At 43.7% G+C, this 24,902-nt stretch overlaps 1 protein-coding gene across 2 annotated transcripts; it reads right to left on the bottom strand.

The window, feature by feature from the left end:
- Nucleotides 1-823: 823 nt before the first annotated feature.
- LOC122167537 lies at nucleotides 824-22,930 on the bottom strand. 2 transcript variants are annotated; one of them, XM_042832193.1, is made up of 29 exons: nucleotides 22,817-22,930; nucleotides 20,853-21,001; nucleotides 20,199-20,422; nucleotides 19,564-19,728; nucleotides 19,125-19,307; nucleotides 18,759-18,879; nucleotides 17,882-17,995; nucleotides 16,810-16,978; nucleotides 15,715-15,877; nucleotides 15,199-15,387; nucleotides 14,220-14,409; nucleotides 13,916-14,055; nucleotides 13,056-13,193; nucleotides 12,038-12,258; nucleotides 11,390-11,547; nucleotides 10,850-11,077; nucleotides 9,977-10,312; nucleotides 8,848-9,246; nucleotides 8,303-8,473; nucleotides 7,815-7,969; nucleotides 7,278-7,418; nucleotides 6,664-6,802; nucleotides 6,223-6,413; nucleotides 5,786-5,911; nucleotides 4,789-4,969; nucleotides 3,416-3,567; nucleotides 2,638-2,724; nucleotides 1,885-2,031; nucleotides 824-1,318 (listed from the first exon to the last, which is right to left on the bottom strand). In XM_042832193.1, the coding sequence occupies exons 2-29, from the start codon at nucleotides 20,986-20,988 to the stop codon at nucleotides 1,091-1,093; spliced, it is 4,992 nt and encodes a 1,663-aa protein (XP_042688127.1). In that variant the 5' UTR covers nucleotides 20,989-21,001; nucleotides 22,817-22,930; the 3' UTR covers nucleotides 824-1,090. The 2 variants fall into 2 exon arrangements, with proteins under 2 accessions (XP_042688127.1, XP_042688128.1); XM_042832194.1 differs by having other exon boundaries at nucleotides 19,125-19,211.
- Between the last annotated feature and the right edge of the window lie 1,972 nt (nucleotides 22,931-24,902).

Genomic DNA, 24,902 nt, shown 5'->3' with positions numbered 1-24,902 from the left:
ACCAGAGGCTGCAGGGGCAGAAGAGGTGATGATCAGTGAATAAGAAATGTTGTCTTTCACACTTTGACTCGTGATTTTAGCCTAATAAAATGACAACTCAACATTCTCATGTAAAGCCTGGGACCAAAAGCAGCTGGCCAATTCAGAACCAAGCCACCAAGTTGTCTTCTGAGGATCATAAAAGCTTTTTTGTCTTGGGCTGTTTTTTTCTTCTACTGCCTTTATTTGCTTTACCAACTGGTCTTTCTCTAAAGTACTTAATCCAAGGTAAAAGCAAACGTTTGTGAAAGATGTTCATTCTCTATGGTATCTTTTCCATTAATGCATCTACTTAATCCTCAAGTTCTGCAGGAGATAAGTACAGATTTCTTCTTCAGAGTTAAAGGCATTGAGTGCTTAAAATCAGCCAGTAGAAGTGCTGCTGTTACTGACAGCAGTAGGCTTTTCATGAGACCAAGCTAGACTAATTTCTCTGAAATGTGACTTCTGTTATCCAGAAGGTGGTGATATTTTAGGGAGAAGCAATCAGTCTGCCATACTCAGGCAGCAGATCTGACCTGCTCTTCATGCAACCTGCCCAGATGTAGCAGGTTGTGAAGACTGGCTTTGTAGTGTAAACTGAGTTCACCATGAGGTGTCACGATTTGCTTTGCATTCAGCTACACCATCACAAATCACATCCTCCACCCAAAGCTGCCCTTCTTACAGCTGCCTAAGGCATGAAGGAAATGCCTTTTTCTCTTCTCAAACAAGCTGTCACTTGGTGGCTCCTCAAACTTGTCATTCAGTAAGCACAAAACGCAGAGAGCAGATCAGTGTTAACTTTAAAGGCCTTTAATAGACTCTTTACATACATTTTTCAGAGTACTGCTTTTTAGGCTGTGATTTGTATGAGGCCAAGTAATTTTTTTCTGATACGAGGGTCTTTTTTTCCAGGTAAAAATGGTAGCTTGTGCTACTACTTGTGAGGCTGTTAGATTTGAAACGGGTGTTTGTTGGGAATTGGTGGCTGCAAATGTGTGAGGGCCAATATCCATAAGCAGCTTTTAATTGCCATTTTGTAATGAAGCGTGTATAAAAAGAAGAGCTTTCAACCAGACCAGGACTCAGTCTGTTTTATTATCTTCTCAAAGGCTTCAGTTTCTGTGAAGTTTTTCCCTTTCACCTCAAAAAGTTGGGAGATCAGGCTTATTTCTTCCTTGGAGAACGGCTCTTCCTTCAGCAACATCTGAGTTATCCCAGAGGATTTATTACCTTGGAGAACTGCTGACAGCTGGAGTCTGAGAGAAAACATCTCACCAAGGCAAGTCTTCAGTGCCTAGAAAGAGAGAGAAACAGCTTTGAATACCTGGAAGCAGTTGAACGTGACATTTAAAACTACCCTCTGACCAGAGATTAGTACGGATGATGGGTAGAGCAAGTCAAACAAAAGCTTCTCTTGATATCCTAATAATCACCCCCAAAACATTATTGGTCTCATTTGATGTTGCCCACAAATCTGCTCAGTGGTGTGGTTAACATGCAGCTGTTCAAGACAGAAGCAGGATGAGGACGTGGTGCCCAGCACCAGCAGAAGCTGGGCTATTTGGTCGTTCTTGACAATCGTGAGGAAAATCACCACTTAAAAAAGGCAGATTTTGGCAGGGGCCTAAAATCACTTTGTGCACAGTAGGGACATCTCTGAGGAAAAAGGTGACTGTGCATCTCCTGCAATAGAAAGTGCACTGTTTTGAAGGCTGGATGGAAAGGGCTGCCTTGTATTGATTGAGAAGTTAGGGGAAGAACACTGCTGTTCCATATTTATTTCTCAATAAATCCATATGTACATATCTGGTATATGTTTTCCAAATACAACATAATTACATTTGGAGCACGCAGAGCTACCTGATAAAAAAGCCTCAGGAAGGTTGGGTTGGTGTCTTGGCTGAAGTCAGCAGCAGCAATGTGAGCAAAGCAGTGCACAAGGAGCAGGAGGAAGCTTCCCACAGAACCCAGACAATCCCTCAGGATGAACAGTTTTTTCTTTGAAGTCTGAAAAAGAACAAATATCCTGAGCTGAGCACAGCCAATGGGCAGCTGAAGAGAGAGAATTCTGCCACTGGTTTGGTTTTACATGGGGAATATCCATATAACAAACAACACAGCACTGTCATAAGGCTTCAATTTGGGACACCTTCTTATGTGTGAAATCTAAAGCCTTCTCACACTGTGTTTCTAGACAGTTGTATCTCCGTGTATTATGAACTTTAGAAAGCTTTTCTCTCTAATACTTCACTTTTAGAATACAGAATCTATTTTGTGTGTCTGGTTATAGCAAGTAAAATGCTGATAAATTGCTCACTTCTATAAAGGTGACCTATAGAAAAATCAGTAATTTGAACATGAGAGACTGGATGAGCACAATAAGATGCTCTGGGTACGACCCCACATCAGCCCCTTTTTAAATCTCTGTATTCTACAGTGCTCTATTAAGTTCACATTCAGAGAAATCCAGAGCATGCCATTAACCTTGAAGGGTCTTACATCAAACATATAATGATTTAAAAACATGAAACCTTCCTGCAGTTCACTTCCTAGGTCCATAACTTAATGCATGTAAAATATTACACAGGCTGGTTAGATGTGAAGTTGACAAACCTGATAAAAGAACGAGTTCCTGAAGGCATTGCCTGCAGCACTGCAGAGAGGAATACTGGAGGCAACACACAGCTTAACTTCTGGAGCCTGCAAAGGGAAGGCAAATTGCTTCTGTAAAACCTGTGCATGCATATCAGACCTGCAAAGTAAGAGGGGTTATGAGATGTGAATTCCTTTAAATGTCACCTTTGATTTGCAGTGGGTACACAGAGCCAACAAATACCACAGGGCAATGGGAACTGTTTAAAAAACCCTCACGTGTTGCAGCAATTCATCTTGCCAGTTTTCTAATGAAATAAATTAAAGTGAGCTCTTGTCCCAGAGCCCTGACTGGAGGCATCACTATTGGTATTTATTTTATATTTCTATGAAGGACCCTGGACAGTCTGCCTTGGATGAAGCCTTGCTGTGCTACCAACTGTAACATGAAAATAAGAAATGCCTTGCTCCAAATTATAAAAGAAATGTGCTTTATCCTAATGCCATTCAGTATGCAACAATTAGGTAATGCAAGGTCTGGGTGAGGTGCACAGCAGGGATTGCACAGCAAATACAAGAACTGACTGTGGATCTTGGGCAACAGAAATTTGATCTCAGAACAGTCCTACATCACTGTGGGAAAACACAAATTCTACCTCCTGCTGTTGGCAGATTAGCCTTTTTCAACTTGATTTTGCTTTATAATGGGCAGATGCTTTGCAGCTTGTTGGCTGAAGGATTGTTTAGATAACTGTTCTTTCTGAGCTGATTACTGAATACCAGCAGCTCACAAACTTACATCGATGTGAAGGCTGAGAAACTGCAGCAGGGAGATGCCATACTGATATGTGACAAACTCCCTCGTGGACAGGGCTGCAGAATCCACTACTATTAGCTCTCCTTCTTGACTGGAGAAGGCACCTTGTTTACTCTGAGAAGAACTTGCTGTTTCTACAAAGAACAACAGAATATTGTTAGATTAATTCTTTTTGTTTCATGTGTCTTCATTTCACTGCATTTCTCACCTCCTAACATTTTTGTCATTCTTCATATAAAAACCAATGCTGCTGATGAATTATCAGTTCTTTCAAGAGTGCAGAGCTCAGTGTTCTTGGGTAACCCCCAGAACTTCATTCTCCCTACACATTTCAAGTAAGGCCTAGAAAGGTGATGCCTTGTGTACCTCAGGCTCGATCGACAGCCAAGTTGGTGTGATTCTGTATTCTGAGTCTGTCCTCCATTGTTACAGTGCTTCCTCCACAGAGGACAGTAAATTAAAGTTGTCTGCTCTGCAAGATCTTGTAACGGTAAAAACAACCACAGGCTGCCTGACTGATGAAACAAACACCTGAACTGGAAATGCAGCGCTAATCCTGTCTTCATCTCTGGTGGAAATAGCCAAAGTTGCACATGTTAAAATACTTCTGCTGAAAAGAAAATCAATACTGCTTCAAAAAAGAATGGCTGTTTCATTTTGTGTGCCAATTACTTTATTGCAGTCTCATCTAAAATAATCACAGATTAGTTCTAAAGTGCTGATGAATCTGTCTAGTATTAGATATAGAGGCTGCTGGCCCTGCATGTGGCAGGGGGTTGGGGTTTGATGATCCTTGAGATCATAGAATCATAGAATCATAGAATCACCAAGGTTGGAAAAGACCTAAAAGATCACCCAGTCCAACCATTCACCTATTCCCAATAGCTCCTACTAAACCACGTCCCTCAACACAACATCCAGTCTTTCCTTGAACACCCCCAGGCTCAGTGACTCCACCACCTCCCTGGGCATCCATTCCAGTGCCTGACCACCCTTTCTGAAAAGTAATACTTCCTAATGTCCAGCCTGAATCTCCCCTGCCGTAGCTTGAAACCATTCCCTCTGGTCCTAAATCCTAAAATCCTAGTCCTAAAAGATCCCTTCCAACCCAAGCCATTCTATTCTGCAGGCTTCCCAATGTAGCTAAAATCACCAATACTTTCTAGAGTGATGAAAAATGGTAAAAGCAGTAGTGAAATGACTGTTACTTTAGCACAGATTCACTGAAGTATCTGACAGGTGCTGCCAGAAAGGAGAATCTCTCTTTCTAGCCTTTAAAGTTGAAAGGTTCCAATACGTTTTTAAAGGCCAGAGTAAAACAAGGCAACTGACAGGACCTTCAACTCCTCTCTCACCAGGTGTCTCAGATGATATGTAACTTCTGCTGTCTTCCTCCAGCATCTGAACCATAGACTTGAGCAGTGGCATCACACTGTGGTCGATGGCCTTGCCTGTACCGTGTGAGATCCCACTGCTGCCATAGTAGCTGGCTGTCTCATAGTTTTCAAAACAGCGTTGTGACCCACAGAAAAGCATCTGAAACATCACAAGACAATACATGTAACCTGTGATTTACACGTGTTGAAAATCTCACTGGAAAAGCATCCTGGCCCTCTTTGCCTTCTGCTGAAAACCTCAAATTGTTGCTTCAGACATCCCACGCTGACTGACTGGTGACTCAATAGGATTCTACAAGGAGCCTGTCTCAGCAGCCTCAAGTCTTTTCCAGTGGTTACAATCTTGGAGCACCCAGCTCTGATTTTTCTGCATCCTTCAAGCTGCTGCAGATGTTGTAAGACAAATGATTGGAACTGAATTGCTTGCATTCAATATCCTCAGCTTCTCTGGAATCCACTTGTAAGTGCCATACATGTAATAAAAAGCTTTCTGCTCAACGTTCTGGTCTAATAGTTCTATCTCAATTATATTAATAAGCTGAAATTCAGTCAGTGGTTATTGTCTCATGGGGATGGAAGAGTAGAAGAGGAAGACAGAGAAAAGGGAAGAAAATCAGGGAAGACTGGTAATTTTATGCTTTTTAATATCAGAAGGCCAAAAGGGAATATGGAATCCAGTTAATATGAAGAGCAGATTCTGAGCCTATTGACTTAATGGGAAGACTCTCTTGTCAAGAGGACGCAGGTCTACGATTCATGAGACACCACAGGTCAAAGGATGGATGTGAAAGGTCCCTTTAAGAGAGGGGACCTTGGGGGCTTTTTTACTCAAGCATATTTGAAAATTATTTTTGCACTCTCAGGGATTTTTCTCAGAACATGGCAGCTGTTCATGCTTTTGCTAGAAAGTAAGTAGCATGACTGCTTTTCATTGGCCTGCGAGAGAGGTCAGTACCTTTGCCTGCTGGGTTTGGATATCTGACAAGTCCCTCAAAAGTTCCAGCTTAGTGTATGCAGTCTCCACGTTAGCTTGTTGTTTCAGCATGCATTCCTGAAATTCAGAGGCTAGAGCGACTATAACCTGGAAGAAATGAGACAAATCAGAGTACTTCAAGTCCCAGCTTTCATTTTCTGTTGCATACTGTGGCTGCAAAGCTGGCATGCAGCTACATGGCACTGGTGTCTGGGTAGTCATCACAGAACAGTCACGAAACCTACAGCTGATGACAGGAAGGGCCAAAAGCTCCACCCTAAAGGTAATAGTTCAAAAAGGGAGGATTTAAGAGAAACGGTGGAGGAAATAAATGGGACAGTGTGACCCCGGGGTGCTTCTCAAAGGTTAACGAGTCCTCTGACCCCAGGACGTTCAGCCTAAGCCAGCAGAGACCTCACCTGTCTGAGCATCACATTGGGTGCTGTTTCTGTACTTGACCTGCACCCCCTCTGCTTCTCTCTCTCTGCAATCTGCACACATATTCTCTTTTCTTCTTCTTGTATCTTCTTAACAAACTGCACCAGCTTTTCCAGTGCCTTTCTGATCTCCAGCAGAACCTGTATTTCCTGTTCTTTTTCATCTCTGTCAGCTGTAAGCAGCAAATATTAGAAATGCCCATCTGACAATGGAAATTCACAGAGCAAACCTGAAATGATACGCTTCCTAAATATGTTTCACCACATCCCTGCTCTTTATCTTTTAGAACAGAATAACCAGATCCTGCATCTTGCTTCATGGGGGCATGAGCAGTTTCCGAAGTTTAAGCTAACATGCTGGGAGGGAGCAAACATCACACACCCTGCTTCCCCTCTTGTCAGTTTGTAGCTAACAGTTCATACCTTTGAATAGCAAGGGTAATGCAGTGCCCAGCTGGCTGCTGAAATACTTTGAAGCTCTTCTCTCAGCTTCTTGCAGAGAGGACCCTTCAAGAAAATGACACATTGCCTCAATGTCATTCACTTCCCTCCTGTATTTTATCTGTAAGAAATGGGAGAGAGCACTTCAAGATAACCTTGCAAACTCGTACAACAGAGACTTCTTGTGAAGCTCTTTCCTTTGACAGATGAAAGCAAGAGATTGGCTAATTTGATCGCAGCTTTTTCCTGGCCTTTTTAAAAACTTTACTTTATTGTGCAGACCCTGAATGCAGTTCATCTGTTTCTGATACCACTAAGAACAGTTGTCCCTGCTGTGCACAGACACATTGTGACTCTGAACCAGTGCCTGCTCTATGATGAGACTACACACCAAACTTCGAAGGTGGGAAAGGCTGCAGTGAAGTAACAACACATCCACTCACATTTTGGATTTGCACCGTATTGAGAAGGGAAGTAATGTGAACTCAGATCAGCACCATCCTGGGTGCAGCACCAGAAATCCTTCAACTGGATGCCTGTGGGCAATCCTTTGTAAAGAACTTTACAGAAGCCAGCTGCAAAAACAATGCACACACCTTCTGTGCCTTTCCCTCTTTTGCAGTATCAAGGACACAAAGAAATAGAGAACTCAGTTCCTTCAGGAGCCCTTCTTCCTTTTTTATTCTGCAGTGCCAGTATATTTGCCTTGAATTTATTTCCTTCTCTAGGAGGTCCAGCTGAAATGCAATGACAGAAAAAAAATAGCTTACATTTGCAGGAAGGTGAAAGATTACAAACTTAATTGAACCTTACTTATGAAATGTTTATTCAGTGCTTTCAACTGCAGCACGTATCCAAATTTGCTGTCACAGGGGGATGAGAAATTTGCAGTCCTGAATCTGCAGGACAGAGAAGAGGAGGTATGAAGAGCAGCAGCAGAAGATACAGGTAGAAGAGAGAGAAAAATAGATAATGAAAAGAGGCAAGTAAAATGACATGGATATACTTCAGTTCATCTTGTACTGTGAGAAAATATTATTTGTGGGGCATAGGAAGAGCTGAAATTACCTCACAGCAGTGGAAAATCATGAGCAAAGAGTTTTTGGAAGTTACCAAAGCTGAGCAGTAATTACCAGCTCCGAATTCATGGCTCTTGGCAAAGCTCTGAGGGACTGAACAACAGGGATGACGTTGTGTGTCTGGGGGTGGGTCTGAGCACCGACAACAGGCCCCACTTCACCTGTCACTGGACTTATGGTTCTGGCACCAATAGCGATAGGGACGAGGCCTGTGGGTAAAGAAAGATCAGGTTTAATTCTTAGAATGCACATCATGAATACAGCTGTTCCAGCTGCAACCTTAATGATCACGTTTTTTTAATGGCTGAAAGCTGCTGTGTGATTTGGGCTCAGCCCTGGCTCCTATCCACCATTTTTCTGCCTCTGCCCGTTTTGAATGGCACACCATGCACACTGATATTTTCCACTCATTGCTGAGACATTAACTGATCTGCTCTGGTAGGGTGATTTCTTGGCTCTGAAAGTAATATGAATAAAGGTGATGACAGAGAAGTCCTTTCCTCTTTACTGCTAAAATAACCACATTCAGTTTCTCATTCTACCTTTTCCATTTCCATCTTCCATGGTCCCTGCGAGTGGGGAAGGCTGCCTGCTATTCCAGTCAAAGTCTATGCCCAGGATTGGCACCATCAAACTGGACCCACCGGGATCTGGGATTTTCATTCCAAACACTGCAGGGATCCACATCTCCGTGCCCGGATATTTGATCATACCTAGTTTGTCCCCCAAAAGAGAAGAGGAGAAACATAAAATATCAGACTGATGTTTTGTGATGGAAAGACCTCCAGAGGCTGACAAATGCAGGATGGACGCCGTTCCTTCTGCTCCAGCTTCCAAATAATGTTGGCTGAGCTCATCATAGTATCTGTGGCTTGGGGTTGGAACTTGATGGTCCTTGGGGAACCCTTTCAGCCCAAGCCATTCTGTGAGTCTATGATTTGCTTAAGAAAAGCTATTTTGACAAAAACCTTGCAAAGGTTTTAACTACTAATGTTTTGGCCAAACCCTGTGATGGAAACATGTTCATTACTGTAGCCATAATTGTAATGACACCCCTTTACTCTTTACCAGACTGTTGTACACCTACCCAGATTCCCACCATTACTCTTGACCTTTGAAGCTATTTCTTGTTTTTTCTTGAGGCTTTTCAAGCAGTGCATTGCATGATAATATCTAGCAGTGAAAGACTTCTTCATATCTTCTACTGAAGCCTTTAGCACTGCCAATCTGTCTGCTGCTAGACAGCTATCTTCCAAAACTGATGCCTTAAGCTTCTTTAGAGCATCCACCACACGACTTTGGGACAGCAGCCACTCGGCTTCCAGCACTGCTTGGTAACTGCCACCGTGGGGCAGCACCTTGTCCTGCTGCAGGTGAGCTCCCTGTACTCGGGCAAGTTTCCCACTCAGAGGCTCAATGAAGGAATCTCCAAGAAGCATTAGGTTCCCAGAAGGATCCGTCAGCCCACCTAGAGGTATAACTTCTCCTGTAATTGAGAAACAGGAAATAAAGAGTCAGGACATCACCTGGGATCACCTGGCAGCTGGTCATGACAGTCTGGTCTTTCTGTTCAGAAAAAGGTGCAAGAAAGCAGTAATAGATCTAATGAGATGGGAGAAAATAAAGCAAAAACATTTGTGACGCTGATTACAAAATCATTTGCCCACAAAATGTTTTTAAATGAAGTATCCTAGCTTCTACTTTAGAAGGTTAAGATTCCCCCTCCTTTCTCTGTGCGTAGTGTATCTTCTGCAGTGAATTATAAAGAATACATGTATGTATAGCACTTCAGCCACCTTAGCCCCTAAATTATGTATTTCTTACTGCTTTTATTATTTTAACAGGGCAGCTGGACCATCTCTGAGTCAAATCACAGAATGTCAGGGATTGGAAGGGACCTCAAATGATCACCTAGTCCAGATCAACTTCAGTCTCTCGTGTCATAGCCACACTCATTAATGTAGTACCTCAAATGTCTCTCATAGTTTCAGCAGTTTTATTGCCTTTTAAAGTGATAAAATACAACTACAGAAAAGAGAAAGTTTTCTTTAAGTAGAGACTAAGGTGTGGAGTTGTCCTGACAGGACAAGGCAAAGGTGGAAGGTGAAAGTGACGGCTTTAGGCTCCCTCTGTTCCGTGCCTGTAGGCAGCGTGTTAAGAGCAGGCTGAATGCACAGTGCATACCTCATCCACCAGTTCACAAAGAATTCACCTACCAGTGTCACCATCCAAACCAACCCCGAGGATCGGAACAATCTTGCCTCCCTCTGGCTCTGTCATAGGACCCCCGATCTCCAGCGGTGTCAGTGTGCTGGTGATGGGGTTGAGGTATGTCCCACCAACAGCCAGCTTTTGCCCAGTGTGAGGATGGATCGTAACCCCAAGCACTGGTACTTCTATTTCTGTCACTGGATCTGCCATGAGTCCTCCAAGACCAAATATGTTTTCAGAACACAGGACTGGAAGTTTTGTCTTCACAGGTAAGCCAGTGTCAGGACAAACTGGGTAAGGAATGTAAGGAAATATGGGCACTTCAGGCTTCTGACGCTCACCTACATGTAAAACCAGAAGAAATCCAGCATGGTTATGCTAATGCTAAAGGCAAGGAGGCATTAAAGCTCAGAATAGAGTCTATGGAGCTTTCAGAGAGTGCTCATACTAAAGGCTTGCAATGCTTAGGCCCAGAGCTAAACGAATGACTGTAAGCTCTCTGTACCAGCTTGATGGTTGTTTTGTACTTTGGCTTTTTCCTTAGAGTGAGGCATATAATGGCTCTTATGGTTTGAAGTGCAGACAGACAGAAATATGTTGGAAATAAAGAATGCTTCAATACTGTATGTAAGCCTTGTAGCACCTAATACTTCTTATTCACGTTGAGTCTTGTATTTAGATGAAGAAAAATATCTTCCAGTGCCATTCTATTGAGAAGTTTTCTCAGATTTTCTTTAGTTTCAGATTTTGTTAAGGTTAAAATACTTGCAAGTGTACCAAGGCGTTTCGTGTTGGCTTTTTTCTTTCTTTTACACCATTAAAACCGTATTCCACAAATAAGCAACTGAACCAATCGATCATTTCATAGTAACTCTTACCTGAAGCAGAATCAACAGTACAGACCAGCCCAGATCTGATTGGATCATAACCGACGTTGCCCGCTATGTGAAGCACCTTCCCAGTGCCTGGGTGCAGGAAATGGTTGCTGGGTATTGGCCCAGAGCACTGGCTGCCCAGCAGCACGGCACAGTGCGGGCTGGGAATTAACAGCCCAGTGACAGGATCCACTGAGACGACATCAGGCGCTCGGGCAGTGCCATCTGGGTCTAAGAGCAATGCAAAAATAGGAGGGGAAGAAAACAGCAGCCTGTTGTCCTCTCAGAAATCCACTCTTTTTGACAAACAACACAGAAGAAAGTTCTACCCATGACTTTGCTTTTGGAGCACCCCCTCTATTCACGAGTTGTTAGTGAGAACTCCATGAGGACACTTTCAAAGCACATCTCTCTTCACTTTGCTGTTGGCGCTTTTGTCACCTATTTATGAAAGCATCAAAAGGAGCAGATGTGCACCTTCCTGCCTACACTTCCTTGCATTCTAGCATCATTTTGAAAAGCATTTCTAGAGGTTGTAGTTACCCACAAGCTCCTGTTTGGTAAGGATCCTGGCTTTAGCTTTGTTAAGAAGGTGAGCTCCTGTTCCTTCACCCAGCACTCCCCATGCTTTGAGGCGGTGGCTCTCTGTTATTATTAAGCTTGACATCCTGTTGCTTGCAGCATCTATCTGTGCTAACAGGCTGGAATTTAAAAGATGGTTACTTGCCACATGAAGTTAAGATAAAATAATTTCAAGGGAGCAGTATTGGAAGAGCTTGGAAGGACATGTACATGATCTCTGCACTTTGGCACTTAGAGAGCTCTATGAGTACTTGCTTTGGCTACTGAATTAAAAATACCAATTTCTCTCTTTTTCTGTTTTCTCCTTAATCACAGAATTCTGATTCTGAACATTCCAAGTCCTGACAGAGCATGGTTTGTACACTGACCTTAATTGGCATAATATCACAACAGAAACCCTTTGGCAGTGAAAGAAAACACCCTCAGAAAATTGTTGTCCTCTAGATTCAGATGGGGGTCTCTTCACTATATGGCTGTTTGAGGTTTAGAACAGCTGTTCATAATCTGTTAGATTATCTCTTCCTAATACAAGCCAACCCAATCACCTGCACAAATGCTTCCAGCTAGGAAATGCAAAGTTGTAGCAGAAGGTTTCAGAACGTTTATTACCTTGTACAGTCTGGCTGGGACCAAGCGGTTGGGCTTCTTTTACAGGCCATCTTATTTGTCAGCATCTCTGCCAACCTCGCTGCCTCTCGCAGGGCGGAATTGAATGTGACATAATGCTCTTCCTGGCACTTCAGATCGTGCTGCAGTAACTGCATCTGCTTCTTCACACCTTCCTCATACTCTGCAGCCAACTGCTTCCTGTGCTGCATCTCTTCTTCTGCCTAGGTGGGATATAAGACCCAAACAGTTCTTCTCTTGCTTTAGCTAAATGTAGGCAGAAATTCTAACTTTTCTGCCTCTCATTAAAATAACAAAAATCAGAAATTACAAATAATTTTGATCTATTCATTTGAATTGGAGCACATTTATGCTAATAAGTCTAATATGCTGAACTGCAATTATCCAGCACACAGGTGATAAATGTCCAGATCTGAATAAGCTAATAACTTAAGATATCCTTTTAACAAGCAGTGCAGAAGTTTTAGGAGTCACTTAATAAAAGTGACTTTTATAACTACTTACTGTGTAGCATACACATTTTTCCAAGTGAAACAGTGAGTGTGTATCTGCTTACAGGGCACAAAATCACTGCATTCTAAGAACTTTTCTAAGAACGGAAACAAACAAAAGTGGAAAAAAGATGTTACACTAATAAAAAAGATGTTATGCTAATGCAGACCAGTGAGTGCTGTTCTCATAGCAGAAAGCTCTGCTACTGAAGAGACTCCAAAAGAGCTGAGATGAATGGGTCCATCAGACAGATCAAGAAAACAAAACAAGTGAGCAATCTTTCAGAGGCGTTTCTGTGTTAGCATGAAGCAGCAGCAGCAAATTCACAAGCCTTTAAAGGTCCAGCACAGCCTGTTGTCTGCAGTCATACAATGTTAACTGCGTTGCAGACTATGACAGATGAAGTGTTTACAATTACAAAACGATGTTCTAAATGACCATACCCACATTTAGGAGAGTGCTGCAGATGTCATTTGCTATTCCACGTGTTAGTGGTGCTGAGCTCTACCTGCTGTTTTGCTTTTAAGTAATTCTCCATCGTTGTGCTCCCATAAGACTCCACCTCTCCTGGGATATTTAATGTCATGATCCAAAGGCTTTTCAGTGCAGATATTTCACTTGTAAGCTTGCGATAAAACGTTTTCACCTAAGGCAAAAAAAAAAAGAAGAAAGAAATTAAGACTGTAAGACATAATATGAAGGCAGTAAGTTTTCTCTGTAACATCGGTGCCTTTTTATGCAACAAAAATACATGGCAGCCCTGAGTCCTCAATACAAATCATTTTCATGCTAGCATTCCTGAGTCCCAGTGATCTCTCCATGCTAACTGCATGCTGCAATGCAGCTCCCTCTGCTGTCCCTTAAGCCAAACATGCAGTTAGATGAGTGATCCAGACAGGTCCATCGTAGTTACTGTGGGTCAGTGAAATGCTATCCCGCTGATTTCAGCTGTGAGACTATTATGAAATTCAAATAACAGAGCAGGACTCCATTTCTGTGTCACCACACATTCATTTATATTTACTTCTCCCCAGTTTAATCTACGATTCCCAGGTGTTTGACCAGGTAACCTGTATTACTTTTATTTTCCAGATGAAAAACTGGGGCTGGGAGACAAAGTCCTTTTCCAAAAATGTGCAGAGCAGATTCATAAGAAAATCAAAATGTTCTGCCTTAAGGTCACTATGCTTCACACCGTATGACATGGTATAAACAACATGTTTAAGAACACGGATACATGGCAGTGTTTCAAATTCTAAGAGCATGAAAGTTGAACGAAAGTACATACAAAATAGGTGATGGGAAACAGCAACATTACTAGTTTTTGACTCCTTCTGTATAAATTAGTAGCCCCCAAGTACACTTTACCTCTTCTTTGAAATGGCCCAGTTTGGCTGTGACTGACTGTGACTGCCTCAGCAAAAGTTCAAAGAAAATGTTGGTGTTAAACAACTCAAGGTCTATCTGTTCTTCAGGTTCCCAAACGCCACCCTTTCTCATGGAGCAGGCTGAAACACAAATATTCATTTATTACTGTCTTTCACTCCATGACTGTTTTCTTTATGCAAATCAATAAGTCTGGGCCACTCCACGTTGCTAGACATGGGATCCTGGCTCCATACATACAAGAAACCAGGCAGCCCCACTGTTATTCAGCTTTTTGTTATCTGACCTGTTCCACCAGTGTTGCAAGAGTCAGCATCCATGCTACCCTTGTTCTGCAGCCAGGGGTGATACTTCTTGATGGGAAAGACTGTTGGTATACTGGAGGAATATCTGTCCAGATTGTACTTCAGCTGCTGCCTTCGAAATGGAGGGCAGGCAGTGCCCTTCTGTGACCAGCTAAGTCCCTGACAGAGAAGCTGCAGGACACAACAAAAATGAACATATGAACTTCTTTTCTCATTGTGACAAGTTGCATTTTGCGATTCATGTGTCAGTCACTCAACAAACAGGATGCACCATTACTTTTGCCATAAGGCAAAGACCCTGAGAATCTGTTTTCTAAGTACCTCTGTGGGATGGTCTGTTCTAAGGCAGAATTGCGAATCTTAGCAGATGAGGCTGAAACCAAGGGGAAGGAAGTACAGTTATGTGTTGTTTGATGATGGATGAATAAATCCATCTTCTACCACAGTCTGAAGGCCCATTTCTTTTGTTGTGCTCTGATCTCAGCTATGTTATGCTCACAGGGACTTCTGCCTGAACAATTAGTGAAGCAAGCCACGTGAATGAGCACTGCAAAAACTCATCACCAATTGACAGATCTTTATCATAACTTTACAGGACTTACTTATGGCTTCTTTATTTTAAGACAGGTTTGTGCTTCTGTTAAAAAAATAATTGTCACCTCATCCTCCTTCCTGAAGAGATGCATATCATGGAGAATTTCATTATGTGGATACATCTAATGAACCAGAGAACAGAAATGAAATTCACTGTACCTTAAGTGTCTCCAAGTGGCCTATGCATCAGGTAAATATCCTCGTGTGTCAGTGGGGATGGATAAATTCATAGGGATGATTTTACCCCATATATAAAACATAAGGTTGAGCCCAAATGTTCTATAGGGGATGCGTGAGGAAACAGGTGGCTAGTGGGTTCACTGCACAGAATCTTTCAAGAAGAGACTTTGTGTAACTGTTACTTACTGTCAGCACCACGCAGGTAATAAGCAATGTGAGAAGTCCTGTGATTACTCCAATAATGGCTGTCCAGTCAGGTTTCAGCAGGAGGTCTTGCTTTCTGGCAATGCCCACCTGCACAGCATATCTGGGAGTTGTGGGGAAGAATGGCCCCTCTTCGTAACACTGTCCTCCAGGTGGCAGGACCCTAATGTACTTAATGAACAGCAGCAGAAACGCCAGTCACTGTCACTGCGTGTTATTTAAGTGCGCATAATGACTTAAATCTGAAGTGTTATTTTGGCTGTGACACTGAGTCAAATCTCTGCAGCAGCTGCACCATTCTGCACTCCCATGTAATGCCTGTGCACAGAAACACCAGCATTTGTTGCTGTATTCACCTCTGCAGCATGGCATGTAAAAATGAAAAGATGCTCAGTCGTATCTTTAACATTTCCTTTCAATTCCCAATCATCATTTGGAGCATTTAAATGCTTTGCTAACGATACTGTACATGCAAAGACAGCATTCCTCAATACAAACCATTTTTTTGTGCAGATTGCTGCTCAGCTGTAACACATAGGTACCAGGGTGCTGGAACTGGAAAAGGAAGAAGAGGAAGGTTTGGGAAGCAGCTCTTATTTCCTCCGCAAGTCTTCGAAAGTCCGCCCAGTCAAATTCGGTGTTTGTGTTGTACAAGTTGTTCCTAGGAGCAAAAGTACACACACAATTGTGTGTGTGTGTGTCTGTGTGTGTGCACAAGACATGTAGGTTTATTTATCAAGCTTTGGTTGCTGCTTAGGGTTCATCTACACCACTGAGTACCCGGGGATTAGCTAGAGTTTAGGTGCTGAACCTCTAATTGTCCACACAGTGGCACTGTGTTTGAGGCTGCTCCAACCAGCTCTGATGCACGTAATGAAACGCAGCAGGAATTAACCCTAAGCAGAATAAATATTTAGAAGTGAAGAAAACAGCCACTGGGACCCTTTGTAAGGGTTTCAACACCACAGATGCCAACACGGCACCCACACGTAACGTGCTGTAATTCATTACCTGTCCCTTCTGTTACTTCTTTGCTTTCAAGCTGGATGAATGCCAGAAATGAAATGAAAATAGGCCACAGGGAAGAAATCTCCAGAACTGCCCACAGAAACAAAAGCAGCAAAGGCAGAGCTCCTAAGGCCTGCAGTGCACTAGAATGTGCTTGTTCCTATCAGGATGAGCTTACCAAAACCTAAACCTTAGCTCAGTGATTACAGAAAGGGAAAAGAAATTAGGATGAATGAGAGGGAATATAAAGCATAAGGCAGTGAGAAGTTAACTTGCAAAATATTAAGACAGGTCTGCCTTTTAGTGGGTCAGAAATAGCACCAGCAGGGCAACAGGAACAGCATGTATATATTTGGTTTTGCTTCTTTTAAGGACAGAATATTGCTTTCCTTATGTCTTACGTGCAGTTTCCAACTACACCATCCTGTCTTTTCTGTCAAAAAGACATTGAAGCACACTTAATGAGATTTCTACTCTTCCTAGTCATGTTTCCTCCGAATTCTATGTTGAGAAAAGTGAAAATTTCAGCCATCTTTTCTGTAGCTCACCTAAAAATGCATTAGCTAAGTTCTACATTGTACTTACACATCATAAACTGGGTAATGCTCCTTGGAGACAATGAACACAAAGGTAACGTTAGCATTAATGCACGCAGTAGGATTTAAGATGCCACTAAATATGATTTTTGATGTGGAGGTTGAAGGTCTCAGGCTTTCTATCGGGGAAGATCTGGGTTCTTCATGGTCAGAATTAACTGTAAAAGCACAGGTTTGGATCATTATGTTTGGATCATTACCAATGATTTTCCATCTACAGAACTGCTGCAGGATACACTATTTCCTATTTGCTTTTATGACTAAGCTTTATCGACACAAATCTGGCTTCCAGAGTAAGGCATACTGTCAAGCCAACAATGCCACTGACATCTTCCTGACACTGGATAATTTTGCACCACATTTTCTTATCTTTTTTGCAACTCTGAAGCACATTTGGTAAAGAAGCAGAACTTCTTGCAAAATCTGCAGCCTTTTTAAGGAATCTGTCCCCTTGTATGGCTTGGCTATGGCTTTGAGGATAACTCTGAAGGCACAGAGGAACTAAAGTCCTGCTCTCCAAGAAGAATGCAAGTAGAACTAATGAGAAAGCAATCTCAAATGCCAGAAGTTATGCAGATGATGGTGTAAATCAGAACTGCAGATGAACCAAAAGAGTGGATCAAACCAAAGGAGAGGTGTGAGAGGAACAGAAGACAGCTTAGCCCTGACATTTCCTCCTGGGCTCTACCCTCCCTGCAGACCTGTGGACATGGTGGCAGTGTGGGGGCCACGTGCCAGCTCTGTGCACCCAGATGGAGGCACAGCTAGCACCTGGCTGTTCCTCATCACCCCTGGGGAAGAGGCAGGGCCAGGAGGATGCAGCTGCTGGCTCGTGGGCTTGGGCTGCAAAGCAGGAGGCTCTGATGTGCAGCGCAGGGAGTCAGCTCTTTCTTTCACTTCACTATGCTTAGAGTGAAAAGGTTTTCTGGCTATTTGAAGATGGTAAGGTCTGTTGGTTTCTGTTTCCTAATTAGTTTGGTACTGGAGATGGTTGAAGCACAATTAAACCTTAGTGAAACTGTATTTAAATATATGCTTTGTAACCAAATGTGAGAACTTACCTGGAGCTGCTGGGGAGGAAGACCTGTTTTTGTGAAGTGACGAAGCCTTGTTCAGCATGATGAAGTTATGAAACAGCTGTGGGTCAGGATTGTACACTCCTAAAAATCCTCTCCCTAAAGCAATATAAAAAATATCCATTAGTTCTGGTTTTCAACAAGCTGGACTTTGGTTTTTCTTCTAGTTTATAGAGTATCAGCTCACAAACTCCACAAGTTAGGCTTACAAAGCCTCAAACCAAGTTACATGCTTTTCAGTTCATTTCTCTTATTCTAGGGCAGTGCTTTAGAACACTTGGGCCTTATCCAAAGGCTTTAGGGTTTGTTTGGTGTTGCAAGACCTGTTCCTTAAGCAGCAACTGGTTTAACTTGGCTGTTGTCAATGAAACTGTGTCAAGGTACCATAGAGAAACGATTGCATCCTATTGTTCTTATTAAATTTTCATGCACTTGTATAAAAAGCTTTTGGCTCACAGCTTAATTCTAGAATACTTTAAAAAAGAATGTTTAACTCCTTCTAATTCTGCTTGATAAATTCACATTAAAATCTGAAGCCCAAAAGAAAATCTATACAGATAAAGGATTGTGAGAAGGGAGCCTTTTGAGATGCATCTCTTCTTAGAAAGTGAGAGTGGGAGGGAATCTCTGAGTGTCATTCTGTCCACTCCTGGAATACTGGAAATGTCCAGAACTCGGGCAGTGTTTCAGGACTGAGCAGTGACTCAGCATCACTTCATCATGCCAGGATGTAAGTATCAGAATTTCATGTTGTTTGTGTTAAAAACAAGAAGGAAAGGCCAGTTTTTATAGCAGCCATTTAATACCTATTTAATAACATATCTCTAAACCCAGCTGTCACTTTTGTTATCTTCTTCCTTACCACTTGCTTTCACGATGTATGCTGGATGAGAGCATTTGCTTTGTTCTGAAGTGCAGACATTTTCTAAAGGGAAATATGATCCTAGTAGAACCGTTCTTAATTCTTCTAAGAGAACAGCAGCCTAGTAGAAAAGGAACTCAGAAAATGTATGTGAGTGTTTCACACTATTGCAAAGCAAGGCCAAGTACAAAAAATATGCTATCTGTATAACAGGCTTGTGCCGGGGGTTTTTGTTCGTTGCTTTCTGTACTTCTTTAAGGAAATTAAAAAATAAATAAAAATTATGTTATTTGATAAAATGATTACTCAAAGTCTACAAAGTTTAGCAAGAAATAGGTTGATCTTGAAAATAACAGCAGTTTTTACCTTGCTCCCATTTCTGTAAGTAATAAAAAGCTGAGGATTTTCCTCTGCACAGGTGATCTGCAGGGTTTCTCTTTGTTGCCTCCTACACTGAGAATCACAGATGTTATCCAGACGGTCAGTTTGACAGATGCAGAGGCCAAGAACCTTGTCATAGCCTTGATAATCCCTGGGAATAGTACAAACCTGCAGGAGAAAAAAAGGAATAAAATAGCAGCTTGGAAGACAAATAATGACCCATCCTCCTTATGCGAGGATGGAAATCTGGGCTTCCTGATAGGCTTCTTATTTCAGTTTGAAGAAGAGTTAAAACCTGCTGTGAAAATGCTGTTACTGCTCGGTCCTCATGCTGCCTGCACCCAGCAAAGGAAGAGCTAGGGAGTTTGCTTTTAGGGCAGTGTTTGCATGGATCTTGGATGTGACTGACGGAAAAACACTACACCTTTTCTGAGCAATAGTGAGTCCATTCCTTCTTGGTCAGGCACCGTCCTTCCTGATTTCGGGAGGCTGAATCTCGACAGACATCATATGTTCTTCTGACACAACGACTTCTGCCACCCACAGAGCTCTGATAACCCAGAGGGCATGTGCAGTGAGCGTCACGAACCTGGAAGAAAAAAAGAGGGATTCATTTAGAAGCCTGCTGCCTCGTGAAGTCACTGTTATGCACCTTGCTACATTAAGCATCACGCCTTATTTGGCTGAGATCAGAGGAAACCTGAGGGTCCATTCACACCATCTTTCCCTTCCCACTAAAAGAGGGATGGATGCAGCCCTGAAACTCAGAACACGTGTAGATCTGCTATGCTACTTTCAGCCTGGTGAATGTGTGTAAGTGGAAATGAGATGCAGGACTGGTGTAGGGAACCTGCTTTGGCAGGGGGGTTGGACTCGATGATCTCTGGAGGTCCCTTCCAACCCCTACAATTCTGTGATTCTGTGACTGAAAGATGCCGGTGTGAGAGGGGGGTACCCTGCATTAGGGCAGCACATTTGAGGTGGAGAGTAAAGACCAAAGCCTGAAGTAATGGTGACCTCCATTAGGACTGAACAGCTGCTACAGAACTGTCCGTGTACCTGAAACACCTGGCCTTTCCCAAGACAGATGCATGTTTCCTGCCCTTCTGTGGGCTGTGCTGCCTCCGAGCCGCATGGGAGGCATGCTTTTTGGCCAGGCATGGGGTTAAAGAAATCCACTGGGCAAGCCAAGCAGCTGTGTGGTGTCAGTGCTGCTCCTTCGGGACGGAAAGTGCCTCGGGGACACGGAACTGGCGTGCTGCTTCCTTCGGGGCAGAAAAAGCCTGTGAACAACAAAACCAAAAGCATATCATGGTTTTTTCTTGTACAGTGCAGGTTTATTATGTACATCAGATAGACTCAGTGCCTCTACAGTTTAAATAAAGTGTGTTTATTTGCATTATGACATCAAGATCAGTAAAATGAACCATGCCTCGTTTAAAAATATTGCCTGCTTTCAGTGCTGCCTTTTTAATGCAGTACAAAAAGGAAGTCCTCGGATATGTGAAACTTATAACAATACTATATGCTCTACAGTAGCTGATTAAGCCTACTTCCTTTTATTATATTAATTGCTGCAAGACTAATTCATTACCTAAGGGCCTCTCTAGCATTCAACACAATCAATGTCTGGCTGCATTTGCTGTTGAGCTGTGTGTGACAGAAAAGCATTCTAAAGAAGCTAATGACCTCTGGTATATTATCCCCAAATACCTGCTGGGCAGTTTGTCAGATTCTGTTTTCTTCTGCAGTTTTCTCCACTTTGGCAGTCCTTGTGGTGTGGAAGTTGCAGCTCCCCATGGTCACAAGCAAAGCTCAAAAAAATGGTCAAAATGAAGAAGAGGGCCATCCATGTACTGCACCTAGTGGCATGAAGTCTCAAATGTGAACGACAAAGGCATAAGGAGAGCTTTCTTTTCAGCCACTGAATGTTTAATGGTGGGTGTAAGCTGAAACATATTAAAGTTTGGTGTAAAATATTCATGGCAGCTACTTGAGCCCATCGTATTCCCCTACAGGTCGTGTAACAGGAACTGTTCTCAGACCAATGTAAAGACTTTGCATATGAAATACAACTTTTGCAGCATAAATAAATGCTTATCTATAGCTACAAACAATTTGTTACTGTGCTTTGTAATCTGAACTTTCCAGGGTCCCCATAACAGCCTTGATTTTTCCAAGACTATGCATCTACATTTACTGTAAGGGATCATGAATGTGTGTGTGATATGCTTATTCTGTCTTTGGAAAGGCTGCATAATTTATGATGAGCATAAAGCAAAAAGCCTGCTGAGCACTCTGTGTCTTTTTCAGTGTTCAACATAGAAAAAAAGTAATTATTTGTGGTTATTTTGTCCTGTTTTTCAGGATCGGTGGCAGATTTTAGTACACGGTTCAAGGATCTTGTTTGGAACACCTCCTTTTCCTTTCTTCATGGGGATTTTAAAGGTTGCAACACCAGCCAGTGGCTCACCCTGCCGAAATCCGTGTAAATGGAGTCTGCTGTGTCTTAGACTGATGGGCTCTTAAATGCTTCTGAAACCTTTGCCCTTGTGATATAAAAGACAGCTGTCCCTGCCTGCGTGTGTCATGAAGGAGGCACTGTGTACATAGCAGAGACCTCTGTTTCCTTGTGAAATATCTAACCAAACATGCAAAAGCACTTAAGGATAACGCTCCTCATTTCTCTCCTCTGCTTGCACCTTTAGTGGTGCTATTTAACACACGTTTCTTAAAGGTATTTCCAATAACTATTAATTCAAAGAGTTGGGTAGACTTCTTAGAGGTGCAATAAAAAAGTGGTTTCCAGATATATTTTGTATGGCAGTCATCACTGCACTGGATCATCAGCCTGGAAAAATAGCAATGGAGAGGGAGGGCATTCAGGGAGAGATCAGAGTGGCCTGGGTTAGAAAGGACCTTAAAGATCATTCAGTTCCAAGCTCTGCTGTGGCTTGGCTGCCAACCACCAGTTCATGTTGCCCAGCACTCCATCCAGCCTGGCCATGGGCAGTTCCAGGGATGGGGCACCCACAGCTTCTCTGAGCAGCCTGCACCAGTGCCTTACTGCCCTTGATACCTGACCTAAATCTCCCTTCTTTTAGTTTAAAGCCATTCCTCCTTGTCTTATCAATATCAGAATGAGTAAAAAGTGTAAAAAGTTGCTCTCTTCCTGTTCATAAACTCCCCTCAGGTACTGGAAGGTCACAATGAGGTCTCTTTTGAGCATTCTCTTCTCCAGAGAAGTCCCTCAGCCCTTGCTTAGAGGAGAGGTCTCAGCAAACCAAGACCTGAAGTGAGCAGAAGCTGCAGCACCTGCTTCCTCATGGACATGTTAACACAGGGAACTTAAGGCAGGGCTGTCCCACACCAGGAGCTAGTTGGGGCCCTAAAGGCCTTCAGACTGCTGCTGGTTTCCTCTGGGCCTCACAGGGCCACTTCCAAAGTGACTCTGGTGTTATATGGAAACCCACACACAAACAACACAACTATTCACTGTCAGCCCACCAGGGCGCCCCGAGATGCTGCACAACTCCAGGCTACGTGGCTGCCAATACCTCCTAAATTAACTGCAGTGTCCTGGCAAGCTCACTGTACTGAATCTCCTCATCAATTCCAAATAGAAGGCAACCATCCCAGCACATTATTTAAGAAATTAACCACGCCATGATGCTAACCATGACTGGGCTGTGCTCTTGTCAGCAGCCGTACTGCACCTTTTGGACCCTGAACTTCGTCAGACTGCAGTTCTCCGTGGAATTACCACAGCATGCGCAGGCCCACGTCCAGGCCCAGGCCCAGGCCCAGGCCCACCCTCGACACTGGGCCGCCCCACCAGCGCCGCACTGAGCGAGCTCGTCTGCTCTGGAGGAATGGATTGACTTCTGCGCAGGCGCACTACGCGCAGCCATGCCCGCAAGTCCTCCAGGGCAGACGAGGCGCGGGACAGAGCGGAGCCGGGAGGTTGCACACAAGCGGACGCCTTCCGGCCCCGGTGGGGTCGTTTCCGTCTGTGGCTGCGGGGTTCGGCCCCGAGGTTCTCTCGCAGGCCCGGAGCGTCCCCTGACCCGCAGTACGGTGTGCTACAGAACAGCGGAGCTGTGACTTTTAATTCCACGTCGGACGGCTTAGGAAATGCCTTTGGAGGTCCCCTGCAGGCGGCCTGGGCGCGGCATTAGGCACCAAGGGTGACCTTGCTGGGGCAGTGTGGGAGCAAAGGGACCCGGAGCTCCTAGAGGGAGCTGCTCGGACAGCATCTGAACTGTGCACCGTATGGGTTGTCGCAGCTTGTTGAATTTGCTGTCTGACTTTACAGTGGAAAGATCAGTTGGTATTCACTTGTTTACACACAGTATAAAAATACACAGCCTTTATGTGCGGTGTACCTAGCAAACATTGTGCTTTATAGCAGAATGTGCAGTGGAGCATCCACTCAAGTATTTTGGCTCTTAAAGTGGCCCCATCTGCAGTACTGTGCCCAGGTCTGGAGTCCCCAGGACAAGAAAGACAGGGAGCTGTTGGAGAGGGTCCAGAGGAGCCACAAAGATGATCAGGGGGCTGCAGCACCTTCCCTATGAAGACAGGCTGAGGGAGCTGGGCTTGTTCAGCCTGGAGAGAAGAAGGCTGCAGGGTGACCTTGTTGCAGCCTGCAGTATCTAAAGGGAGCCTGCAAACAGGAGGGGAATCAACTCTTTGAAAGGGTTGATAACAGCAGGACAAGGGAAAGGAAAGGGAAAGTTCAGGGAGGGAAGATTGAAGTTGGATGTCAGGGGAAAGTTCATGAGAGTGGTGAGGTGCTGGAACAGCTGCCCAGAGAGGCTGTGGATGCCCCGTCCATCCCTGGAGGTGTTCAAGGGCAGATTGGATGGGGCCCTGGGCAGCCTGGGCTGCTGTTAAATGTGGAGGTTGGTGGTCCTGCATGTGGCAGGGGGTTGGAGCTTTGTGATCTTTGAGGTCCTTCCAACCCTGGTCATTCCGTGATTCTGAGATTTAACTGGAATCTGAGCTGAGATCACAGTCCTGAGTGTTTCTGCTCTGTGGCTGCCTGGTGCTGGGGGTGCCCAAGCTCACCTTGTTGGAGTCTGCATTCCCCAGGCACCCAGCTCTGTCTCTGAGCATGCCTGGAGCTGCCCCATTGGAGAAATCTGTGCGTAGGTCCTGCCCAAAGCAGACTGGAATGCAGGAACTGGCTTTGCTGCTGCCTATTCTGTCCCCTGCAGGGCTTTGCTTGGTGCTTAGTCACAGAGCACACCCAGTAAGTTCTGGCACTTGCCAAATAAAACAGAACTATTTTGTTGTCTTCTCCTTCCTTTTGTTTTTCCCAATCTCTCTTACCTCGCAATGCCTTGCTGCCAGTCAGTATCTGTGAGCAGGATAGAAAAAGAGGGAGTGGAGAGGAATAACTGCTTAACCTGATCACTCTGTTCAGCTGAAGCTACCAACATCCTCTAAATAAAGCAATTAATAGTTCTGTGGTTAAGCATTCAACTCCTTCCTTTCAACAGTTCTGTATTTCAACCAACTTCTTTGTAGCTCTGGATTCCATTGTAAATCTCAGAGTTCTAGTGCTACAGTATTCCCCAGGGAAAGTCGGGTTGGAGAGGGTTCCTATCAGACAGAGCACAGACAGAGCTCAGCTGTGGGAATGCGGTGTGTGTGGGGTGAGGAAATGGCACCAGAGTCTCCCTGAGACATCAGGTCTCATAGCCAAGGAGCACGAGAAGTTAGCAGCTTTCCTCCGTACAGGACAGATTTTATTTATTT

Source organism: Centrocercus urophasianus, unplaced genomic scaffold (assembly GCF_019232065.1).
Source record: "Centrocercus urophasianus isolate 14NV4802_14NV808 unplaced genomic scaffold, USGS_Curo_1.0 seq_37, whole genome shotgun sequence".
In the NCBI taxonomy this organism is placed as follows: domain Eukaryota; kingdom Metazoa; phylum Chordata; class Aves; order Galliformes; family Phasianidae; genus Centrocercus; species Centrocercus urophasianus.
The sequence above is the reverse complement of the archived record's forward strand: the minus strand, read 5'-3'. Positions and strand labels throughout refer to the sequence as shown.